We start from the raw sequence: 11,693 nt of genomic DNA on the forward strand, positions 1-11,693 counted from the left end.
CAGGGATTGGAGTTTACAGGTAGTCGCTAGGCAACAAGCTGGGAGGAGTGAACTAAAACATGCACTATTAAAAACACAGCAACATAAAAACACTGTCCCACTTGGCCACATTTTCACATGTGCTGTTTTGTTTTTGTTTGTCTTTATTAATTCCTTCAAGGTACTGGATGTGTTTGCTGCTTTTGCTTGTGTGGAACATCTGGAGCCCACATCGCTGAACACACACGACCAAAGACAGACTTGGCTCAGGCAGGTTCATAAACTCCAGGTTCCCATTGAACTAGTTTGCTCCGAAGACAGTGAGAGATTCTACGGAGCGAGAAGCAAGACAATTGTCAGCAGAGTGCAGTAAGTCGTGAAGATTATGTTGTGTGTTGAATTGATACACGCACTAGACTATAATTAACCCCTGTCTGCATTATGTTTTGTAGGGATGCTTGGAATCGGATATTTTGTCTTTCTTTATTTATGGAGCACATGTTGGTAGGCATTGAGGAACTAGAGCACCAGCTTGTCCCAGAAGTTTTGGACCACACGCAAAAACTTTGGAAGGTTAGTTAGTTAGTTTAATTTTGCAGATAAATCCTGTAATTTTTAATGAACGTCAATAAAGTTCTGTTATTTGATGTTATTTAATATTGTCAAGATTTTGGAAAGGAACACTGACATGAAAACAAAAGATGCATTTGAAGCAGTAATTGGTTTATTGAAAAGCTGCAAAGATAAAGCTGTCGAGTGCATCTTCAGGTAAAAATAAGTTGCAATATTAACCCTTTCGTTACGCAACTATTTGTGAGAAACATATTTCTTATTTACTATTTTACAGGTTTGGTCTCCCTCAGTGTTCAGTGTGCATTGGAGACCCTCAGGACCCCATCTGCCTCCCGTGTCAGCATATCTACTGCTTGCACTGCATCAAACATTGGCTTGTTCCGGGGCAGATGTACTGTCCGAACTGCAAGGAGCCAGTTAATGATGACTTTCAAGTACTTCCTTCTGATGCCATTAGGTTGGTTAGAAATATTATTCCTCTGTTTTTCAAATTGACAAACTGGTTTATGATTGCATTTGTTTTGCAGAATTAAAATAAACATTCACGCACAGTTTAGAAGACGCTGCAATGCTTTCTTTGTGGAGTTTGTGTCATCCATGTGCTTCAAAGATAACTCCCCGCCAACTAAAGAGGTTATTCAAGATCTACTGTCATTTCTCCTGCACGAGGCAAAACCTGCTTTGATTCCTGGAGGTAAAACAAATAGCTTCTTTGTGTTATTGATTAATGATAAGACTGTTTTGTCAACACCTATTGTCATTATTTCTTCAGCACACAGAAGAAGACAGATTGTTACAAAAGAGTTCTCCCCATTCGATGAATCTCTTGATAAAAGCCCGGTGGTTCGTTCAGTAGTGCTCAAACTCCTCTTGAAGTACAGGTAAAGTCTGTGAAAGTGGCATATGAAAGGCTTCTACTTTAAAGTACAATACTTTATCTTTTATATGCATTTAGCTTTGATGAAATAAAAAAGTACTTGAAGCGTCATCTCCATGTGGTGGAGGAAAGCAACCTCTTGGACGATACAGAGAAGACTGAACTGTACTTGCTCTACATAAATTGTTTTGAGGTAGCAGATTGTAGTTGTTTAATAAAAGTCATATTTATGTTGTGAAATGATTTTTCTCATGTGGGATGTCTGTTCTTGTAGGACTCCATGTTTGAGAAATTGTGCCTAAAGGATGAAAGTAGCTTCCTTGCAGAACTGTTAGCGGACCCTCAGTCTCTTGATTCCGCCACTGTGGACTGCATGCAGCTGGTGGCAAGAGTCCGCTTGGACTTGGACATGGCTGCTGGTCTCATCATTGAAGAAACGACCACCACAGGTGAGTTACAGTGATTCATTGCCGCAGCATACTGTATGTTTCTGATGTGCTGATGCTTATGCTCTGGTTATTACGACCACAGAAACTCAGGATCGCCAGGCAGCCAGTGATTTCCTGAAAAGTGTGAAAGACCTGTGCACACTGAGCGGGAACAACTGGTATCGAATTTATCTAATTAGGAAAATTGGAACTCAACATGGAGTGGAGAGTGTTCAGAACCTCCTAAAAGTTCAGCAAATGAGATGGCTTTTCCCTGATGAAATTCTGCAAAAGGTACACTTTCCAAATTCCTTTTTCATGTTTTTACAACATTTCAATATGCATACATTTTATCTGTTTCTTCTTTCATCTGCTTTCCAAAAGACTGAAGCAGCGCCAATGGACCTGTTTCTTGTGTGTGGTCCTGATTACCAAACCATCCGAAATGCTGTTGCAAAAGTGGCTATGGATGGCACAGTGGACGGCCTGGATGAGACTTGTGAGGTAAAGATACACATTTAATGATGCATTGTTTTCTGCTTATTACTTAGATATGATGCTTATCCTTGGTCTTTTATTTATTTGTGATTTTGTTTTCAGAGGTGCAGATGTGTACCTCAGTGCAGAGCAGTTTTTCTGCTTCTAGCTCTGTTCAGAGAAGTCACCACATGGTACAGAGAACCCAGTACAAGCCTTCATCCCAAACCTGAGGTAAAATAATGAAGTTTTAGAAAATGGCTATCCATGGTTAACATGCATTACAACCAAAAGAAGTACTGTATTATTCATAGAAAAATATTCAGTTTTAGTCATCTGGACATTGTTATTAGAAAAAGTTGCCTAAACTGAATCTTTTTCCTACAATGGAACCTTTGTGGATGAATGAGGGATTAATCCGATTTACTGTATTCATGTTTTTTGGGTTTTTAGCAAATAAATCTGTGGATGGACTACATTCAGAGCTCTAAAGTCCTCACTTCCCCAGAGTTAAAGGCCTTTGCTCAGGCTCTCGTCTCAAATAATCTTGGGCCTTTAACGCTCCGACCAGCGCTCTCTAGCACTCGGTGTGTTTTAGTTGAACTCACAGTTCATCTGGCTGCTGTGCTGCTCTGTGGAAACCAGGGCATTTTGGGACCTCTGAAGCAGCTGGCCCTTACACCTGCCAACATGCATGTAAAACACATGTTCAGTCATGTTTATTATTAAGAGAACCACCTTGTTTATGAAGATTTCTTTGTTTGTCAAAGGCGGCGTTTTTACCCAGCATGCCTGAAGATAAAGTTACAATGGCACAGCAAGTAATGGGACAGGGCTTGCATTGGTATAGTAAGTACCAGACAAAATACGTTTAAAAAAATGAATATTAAACAATTCCTAAATTGTGTAATATTAACCTTCCTATTACTACAGCTTGTCAAAATGGCCATCCATGTGCTATTGGCGAGGTATGTAGTATTGCTAAGAAGCAAATATATATTGAGACATAAGGAGATCTAATGCTCTCTTTGTTAGTGTGGTCGACCCGTTGTAACAAGTCGCTGTGTGGACTATGGAGCACAAATAGGTGGAACTAAATATAGGCCAGCAGGAGGGTTCCACGCTGCTCAAGCACAGTAAGTTATTTAAACAAACACACAAACACACAGTATTTCTAAAATTGTTTTTTTTGTGGTATCGAATAGGGCTGACCGTACTCAGACAGGCCACATCCTCGGTGACCCTCGGCGCAGAGACAGTCCAGACATGTTGGACTCAAAGAGTCTTTCTCCAGTTCCCTTTGCAGTTGTTCGTATGGTCACACACATGGCCATGTTGTTTGGTCTCTGCAAGAACAGACAGGTAACTACAATATTCTTGTATTTCCCTAGCAACTGGAGACCTGTTACTTAGACAGTAGTGTTCCTGAGGACAGCATTGGGACAGATGCCTCTGACACAATGGTTTAACGGAGAAGGGTTGCAACAAAAAAGTGCTCGCTTAAGTGCACTGTGGACATCCTGTGCAGCAATTCCTAGAAAGAAAGGGACAGATGACTGATAACTTTACTGTGTAAAAAGTGAAATATTTAAATTATGAAATCTTTGAAATCTTTCTGCTTATTAAATTGTTTACATTCTATGTTACTAGAAAAGTAACCAGATTACAGTAACGTTTTTTTTGTGCACCAATGTAATCTAGTACTCCCCAAGTTACTTTTTCAAATCAGTAACGTGTTAGTTATCTCATCTTCTCTCTGCAATCCCAGAGCTCGGCGTGTTGTGAGAATGCTCACTGTCCAACTAGTGACTGAGTCTTGTCCTCACGCCAGAGAGAAATAAACTTTCAGATGCACGTTTTGAAAAACATTTTCGCCGTCATTATAAATAATATTTTGTATCTGAGGAGTAAATGAGTTAGATTAAAAAAAAAAACATAAAAACAAATAAACTCTAGGTAAACTCATCAACTAAACTGTTTAGTTGATGTTTTAATGATTATGTTACTGTGTTAAGCAACGCAAAAGGATCGTCAGAAAACGATATAGGTTATACAATAATGTTGATTATTAGTATTATAAGAGTGCCCTAATGGCTTACTTTTATAACAAAGAAGCGCAGTAACGTTACAAGTATTTTTTTTCGGGCAGTAACGATGTATTGTACATACCGATAGTTACTTTAAAAAAGTAACACTTCCCAACACTGGCTAACAACAACCGCTCTTACAGGTTTGCTTCTTTGCTTCATAAGACTCTGGTCTGAAAGACCAAGATAAGATTTTATTAGATTAGAAGTTTGAACCCTGTCAGAGGAACTGAGACTCTTAAAACCTTTGTTCAGGTGACAGATATCAGAACTTTCTTTAGCTATGGAACCTACCCAGACGAATGAGGGATTACACAGACATCGTTTGTTACATTAGGCAAATGTCATTGTCCTTATTGTGTTTAAACTAGTAGAGTCAAAGTTTAACCTTGGGTTTAGTCCTGTAATATTGGCTTCTAAGGAAACTAACAGTTATAGGCATGGCTCTTTATTACCCATGTTATAGTCCCTTTGTAAAAAGTAGGGAGGGCTTTTGTATTTGAAAATGCCAACTCTATTTAGTACTTTGTTGTAAATGAAATATCCTCCAGGGGATATATTGGTTGATCTTTATTTGAAGTAATTTCATATCATGGTAAAATTATAAATAATAACAATGTTGGCATAGTTTGCATTATATAGAGTGAATACAATCTAAAGCATGCTGTTTGGGTATACTGGCATAAGAATGCAAATAATATTGATTATAGACTATATGACCACAAAATCACCTACTGACTTAGAATATGATGCACCAAATGTACTCGCCTATTGCAAATAACTTGGCTAACAATAAATAAACAATTCTATTTTAAGTAAAAATTCTAGATCTACAATTTGAGGTGGTTGACACTTTTTTTGGGACATTCCCAAAATGTCTTGTTGTTTCCCTGCTTTAATTGACTTTGTGACATTGAATGAATGATGGATTATTTCTTCATACATAGATAATCTCCCGCATCATCAAGCCCCAAGTAGCTGACCCAGGAGAGTTTCTCCTTGCTCATCTGAGAGAGGACCAGAAACGTCTGATCAAGTCACTTGGAAAAGGAGCAGATGACACAGTCAGCTCTGTCCATCTGATCATCAGCAGCCTACTTCATCCTCCACAGCAACCAACATGTACGCACTCTATCATGGCAACGTTTGTTTAGAAAGGTTCTCTTATTCAGACAGACTGTATATCAGCTTTAGCCTCTTTCTGCTATGTACATGAAGTGTCCTGTCCAACTAAAAGCTTTTTAATGTCTACAATATCTTAACAAACATGAATTATGTTGTCCTTACTTTTAGGGCCAGTTGGTTATGATAATCAACTATCCACCAACAAAAATAGAAATAATTGGGAAACTGGGATGAGCAACATAATTACTCCTCAATTGAAGGTACAGTTCTTGCAAATGACGTTCTTTCATTTGTATTCTTTATTTCTCTCATTTTATGTACTTTGTACTTTAAAGAACCTGGACAGACGGCTAAAGGAGGTGAATACATTCATTCGTTCTGATGAACGCATTTCTGCCAGTCCAGTCATGAAAGTCATGTTTGGGGACCCTCGGCTGTTTTTGGACTCTCTACCTGAAAACTCTTTGATCCATTGTTCCACTGTGTGGAGCTGCAGGGAGAAGGTTTCTCTTTCAGGGCTCTCACACATTTTAGAGCACAACGATGGCAAAGACACGTTGCCAGTTCTGTGGAGATTCCTGCATAGGGTAAGGAATCAGCAAGCAAACATACTTTACTCAGTCAAATGTGGTGTTACAAACCATATTTTTATGTTTGTTTCAGGAAGCCGAGTACAGACTGGTGAAGTGCCTTCCCGACATTCTCACTCTGCAAAAAAATCTTCAAAAAGTTTCAGAATGTTGGTGAACTCGGTGGCACAATTGCTGAATTTCTGCAAAATCAGCGATCAGGTACTCGGCCATTCAATTCGTGTCTCTGTTTATATAAATCTATAATTTATCTATCGCTTTCTCTCTCTTTAAATTTTTTTTAATCTTTGCAGTTTCCCTAAGGACCTGGTACGAGAACCATATTAAAATAGTTTTGACTACCTGGAATCAGCTTAGAGTGTTTTTGGCAAACAATGGTAAATGTACAATTGAAGAATTGCAGAATATAGTTTACCCAGAATATTACATTTGAAATGTATTAACATGTTTCAGGTGAGATTAAGCTTCCCCCTGATCTCTGCATGAGAGACTTGGACCTCAGCAGTGATTTTAGGGTGCTGTTACCCGGTCGCCGTGGCCCAGGACTCTGCTCCACAGCCCTTGTCAGTTATCTCATTGCCCTGCACAATGACTTGGTTTACAGTGTGGACAAGCTCACTGGAGAGGAGACCAGGTGGGGCTCCTCATGCCACAGTGGAAACATAATTTGTGATCAATGTTTTTAAAACTGTGAATCTGGTAAATTATTTCCACCTCAGTTATAAAGTAAGTCCAGCCGATCTGACTGACCTCCATGTGATCCGGTACGAGCTGGACAGAGACCTCATGCCCCTGGTTCTGTCCAACACACAGTACAGCATTGAGAAAGGCCAGGAAACACTGCACGAGTATGACCTGCCTAAAATCCAGCAGCAGATTGTGTCACGCTTTCTATTGGGCAAACCTCTTATCACTCTATATGTGAGTAAAATAAATACTAAATAAAATATGTGTATGAATAGTATTCAGGGCTGATAAATGAAGTATCTGTATCTTGTTTTTTAGGGCATTCCTACTTTAGTAAACAGACATGAGCGTAACTATGAGATCATCCTGAAGGATGTAAAGGAGAAGATAAAACAAGTACGTCAAATCTGTTCTTAGTCAACCAGAGTACAAGTAGTTCAGATGTGTAACTGTATTTTTTTTCCCCAGGAACCACTTCAAACCCTGACCCAGTTTGCAGTAAGCACAGAGCTGGACTCTTACAGTGAGGTGTGCGATGCCTTGTCCACTGTGGAAATTGCTCTTGGGTTTCTTCCCAAGACTGGAGGAGATCCCTGTATGCAGTTCTCTTGCTACCTGGAGGAGGTGCTGAAAATGTCAAATCAAACACCTCCACATATCTTCAAGGTCTAAAACCTAATTATTTACATTATGTTGTAATTTAATACTTTTCTTTTGATTTGTCCCGTCTGTTTTTTAACAAAATAATCCTTTTTCACAGGCTTTGAGTATGTGTTCTCTCAAGCATTGTGCTGCACTATGGCAGCTGCTTGGGTCTCTTAAATCACAAGGCCTGCTCAAACTTAAGAGGGTAAACTATACTTTGTCTCACAAGTCTCTGAGACAGTTTGGATGTTTAACTGAATTGTTTGTTGTTATAGGATCCATTTGGAGACGTTTCTAAGGAGTACAAGCAGGATCTTGGCGTGGATGAGCGCAGGCTGCTGACTGGTTTCTTCTCTAAAAACAGTGCTGACTCTTTCCTGCTGGAAATGCATGAGTTCCTTGTACTAGAGCTCAACAAGCCTGAGGCAACAACAGACGTCTTCAAACCTGAGTGGGGGTAAGATTGCATTACACATTTCACTTGTCTAATAGAAATCATCTAAATGTGTGTTTTTCCCTCTAGTCTAAAAGATACTCTGGTGTCCTACATGGAGCGCAAAGACATGGACATTCCTCCTGATGTAGAGGAACTGTTCCCAGAGGAAATCTGTTTGTCTCATTACGTTGAAGCTTGGAAATTCTGTGTCAGCTTCAAACAGGAGCGGACATTACGATCATAAGTCAAAACTCACTTGATGGTATTATTCCTCAGGTCATGTTTGAAATCATTATGTATCAATCGAGTTGTTTGAGCCAAAGATGGATGAGTGGTCTTGTTTTTTACATAGTTTTGTTTACTTAAGTCTCAATTCTTGCACTTTGTCATTTGAAGGTGTTAATAATGATAATGGTAACTCAGGTAATAATGTGTGACTTATATTGATGTCTTAAATTGCATTGCCATGTTCAGCCTGTGTCTTACTTTTTAATTTACCTGATGTGCCACATTCATTGTAATTGGTTGCTTTTGTACTGTGTTTTCCCTTTTGTACACTTTCTTCACCTGTTCCTTTTGCACTGAGCCACACACTTCAAATGCTGCTGAGTAAATCCTGTCGAGACCAATGGGCAACTTCAGTCATGCAGCACCTGTGGATCCAGCTCCAGATCTTGAATTTGGTTTGGTCAAAACGTCTGACGTTTTACCAATGTGTATGTTTGAATTGTAAGATTATAACAAATTACTACACCCAATTTTTTATATATTTGGAAAGTGTCCACTACTTACTACTACCACAACAATTGTTTCCGTATTGCTTATGTCATGTCAAATTCATGATTGAAAACAAACAATCACAGAGTAAGTATAAGAAATTTTAAGAAACACAAGCCACAGAAACTGTAAATGACAAAAAAACGTAATTTAATGCATAAGATATGGCAATTAAAATGTTTGTTGCAATTTATAGGCATTGTTTAATCTCATCGACGCTTGTGGAAGAAGTGGTGGATGTGGTATCTTTAATGGAAGAAGTACAAGATGATCAGACAGAAAGAAAAATACACTGGACCATTGGTTATTTCATTTGTGACCCCCTGGTCGCAAACTAGCCTATTTATTATAAGAAAATATAGATCTGGTTATTGGCTTGGAAAGGATTTGAGAAATGCAAAACAAGATTTGGATTAATACAATTCAATAGATCCATTCCCCAACAGTTTTGAGAGTTTACGCACGATAATTCAGAATGTACTTGTGATGTTTCAATCTTTATTTTATTTACATCCATACCATGAGTTGACAACAAAAGATAGTCCCATGAATTATTAGCCTAAACACCTTAAAAATGCTGATAATCACATTTGAGCTGTGCAGGTTTATGTTACTTTGTTGTTGTTTTTTACTGCGTTATTGGTAAAAGTAAAATTATTTTTGGACACAGTAGCTGCAGCCAAGACCCACAAGAGGGCAGTGTTGTGCGGTGTTAGGAATATCATTGAAGTGGGAGAGTGAAGTGACAGTGATCCTCTGGATTTTAAAACCTGTGCACCTGTACTTACAAGTCACCTTATACTAATCATTAAAAATAAATAAATAATAACAATACCAGGTTTTGTGGAGAAGCTGAGATTATTTGTGAAATTAATTATTTAAGAGTGAACAGAGTGAAGAGCTCTGTTTGGATGATATGGTACAATACCATCTTTCACGAAAGATTATAAATGTCACACATAATATTGTAACTGGACATGTTATAGGGGGTAAGTAGTGTATAAGTATCCATCGCTCTACAAAACATGTATATATAAATATAAGAATTCAGCCTTTGACACTGACACACATACATTTTAAAATCGTAGGCTGCATGCCAGATTGCAGATTTTTGCAACACATTTTGGGATGATATTGTACTATTGTGAGATGTGGGGGTGATGTCATCTTTATGAGTTTGGATAAATGTATTGGATGCTTTCATCTACTTCATCTACACGGGGAGTTTGTGTTGAAAGGAAAATGGCTCATGCCAGATTTATACGTGTATAACATCATTTATAAAATAGACTTTGTGAATCAAATATTGTGAGAATTCATTTGGCTGGCTATGTTACTATTTAACTCCTTAATGCAATGTCACAGAGGTAATTGACAAACTAGTGTGGGGAAAATAGACATTTTTGTTTATTAATTTGGACACCCCCACATGTTTTTATTTTTCTGAAAATAATTAAAAAGCACTGTAGTTTAGGGACATAAAATGTCTTAAAGATCTCATTACTCATAGTTAAAATGCATGCTATGTTGTGCTGGTGCCACCAGGAGGCGTTCGCATGTTTTGAGTAAAGGTGAGCGCTCGTGAGTGAGAGAGAGCGGATGGGGCAGGACACTGAATGTAAACATGTAACACGCCGTTGCTTGTCGATATTCCCGGAGAATAAACGGAGAAGCACTGAAAAAAGTTTCCTCTTCTTCTTCTATAAGTGCAACACTAGTCTCCGCCCTAATGACATGGGGGCGCTGCAAGGTTCCGTATTAGGCCCACTGTTGTTTGCTCTGTACATGAAAGACCCTCTGGACTGCTGCCAGGGTGTCATCTGCCAGCTCTATGTGGATGATACAGTCATCCATGTGTCTGCTAAACCCTCCACTCAGGCACAGTTGACACAGGCTCTGCTCAACATCTCCACCTGGATCAAGCTATCACACTTAACCCTATATGTTAAGAAAACATTTTCTTAACATTTGAGTTTCTATCAGAGCATGTTCTTCAGATCTCTTTTAATGTATGCATAAATTGTGAAATAATGGAAGAAGTCAAAGAGACAAAGAGTCACAATTGATAGTAATGTGAAGTTTCAAAGCCAAGTCAAGTATGTTTGCAAAAAGGTTAAACCAAACCAAAGCAATTAATGTATTTGACAGAAAACACATGAGGTGGCATCATTGTGATATCATCCAAAAACATTATCTTTTCACATTTGGTAAATGTTAGCACATTGAAACTGTTTTCTTTCAATGGACACAGTCTATGGAAATCTCCTCACGCTGATTTAAAACTGCAAACTGACCTCGACATCTTCAGCAAACATCTAAAACTGTGGCTGAAAACAGAGCAGAACTGCACACATGATAATTTTGACTGAATTTAATGCTGTTATTATTGTAGTACTTTTACTAAATTATAATGTATTTTGTATTGAATTGGTTCAAAAGCCATTTTGAAAACATGACATTTGCTATAACACTTGAAACAATGCATCTGCTTCATCCATTATTATGTCCATATTAAAAACAAAAAACAAAAATAAACCTCACACAACTAATTGGACTAATAGGACCTAGTTTATGCTCTTGTGTGTAGGGCTGAGAGGCCTTCAGGGAAATGAATGTGGTTGAGCTACAACACGCCCAAGTTCCATCTGAAGCACAACCTTTGACTAAACAAAATGGAAATTAGAACAAGTGATTTAAGATATGTAGGCGAGCATATGCCTTGTTGTGTATACGGTATTTATATGGTGTAGTTTCATCTGAATACTACCATTTAATTACACTGTATATTTGAATTTTTTTGTTGTGTATATGCTTTATCTGAAGATACTTTGCATAGTCTGAATAGTTGCACGCTTGAAAAATATAAATATAAATAAGACACTTTCCCTGTAAAATAAACTAAAAGAAAGTTAACGCTGAGCCATTCCCACTCAAGACAAGACTTTCCGCATTTTCTTCAAGGGAACTCCCAATTCAGACAAAACGAAACTTAAGTCGTCTACACTAGAAAGG

At 38.2% G+C, this 11,693-nt stretch overlaps 1 protein-coding gene across 1 annotated transcript in view; it reads left to right on the plus strand.

Moving 5' to 3' along the window:
- LOC140358804 (E3 ubiquitin-protein ligase rnf213-alpha-like) overlaps positions 1-8,283 on the plus strand; it is a 29,546-nt gene extending 21,263 nt beyond the window's left edge. The window contains 29 exon segments of the mRNA XM_072443853.1: positions 161-348; positions 432-552; positions 647-747; positions 827-1,009; positions 1,080-1,246; positions 1,325-1,433; positions 1,508-1,622; positions 1,704-1,878; positions 1,961-2,151; positions 2,242-2,361; positions 2,458-2,568; positions 2,788-3,030; positions 3,105-3,183; positions 3,268-3,302; positions 3,370-3,470; positions 3,540-3,696; positions 5,369-5,543; positions 5,715-5,806; positions 5,882-6,133; positions 6,210-6,268; positions 6,270-6,337; positions 6,430-6,513; positions 6,590-6,770; positions 6,856-7,057; positions 7,142-7,219; positions 7,292-7,489; positions 7,584-7,673; positions 7,744-7,925; positions 7,992-8,283. Coding sequence (XP_072299954.1) covers positions 161-348; positions 432-552; positions 647-747; positions 827-1,009; positions 1,080-1,246; positions 1,325-1,433; positions 1,508-1,622; positions 1,704-1,878; positions 1,961-2,151; positions 2,242-2,361; positions 2,458-2,568; positions 2,788-3,030; positions 3,105-3,183; positions 3,268-3,302; positions 3,370-3,470; positions 3,540-3,696; positions 5,369-5,543; positions 5,715-5,806; positions 5,882-6,133; positions 6,210-6,268; positions 6,270-6,337; positions 6,430-6,513; positions 6,590-6,770; positions 6,856-7,057; positions 7,142-7,219; positions 7,292-7,489; positions 7,584-7,673; positions 7,744-7,925; positions 7,992-8,148 — 4,014 coding nt within the window. The 3' untranslated portion in view covers positions 8,149-8,283.
- Positions 8,284-11,693: the final 3,410 nt, after the last annotated feature.

The sequence above is a fragment of the Eucyclogobius newberryi genome, unplaced genomic scaffold (genome assembly GCF_026437365.1).
Source record: "Eucyclogobius newberryi isolate DKJ021-1_F unplaced genomic scaffold, fEucNew1.0.hap1 SCAF_13, whole genome shotgun sequence".
In the NCBI taxonomy this organism is placed as follows: Eukaryota; Metazoa; Chordata; class Actinopteri; order Gobiiformes; family Gobiidae; genus Eucyclogobius; species Eucyclogobius newberryi.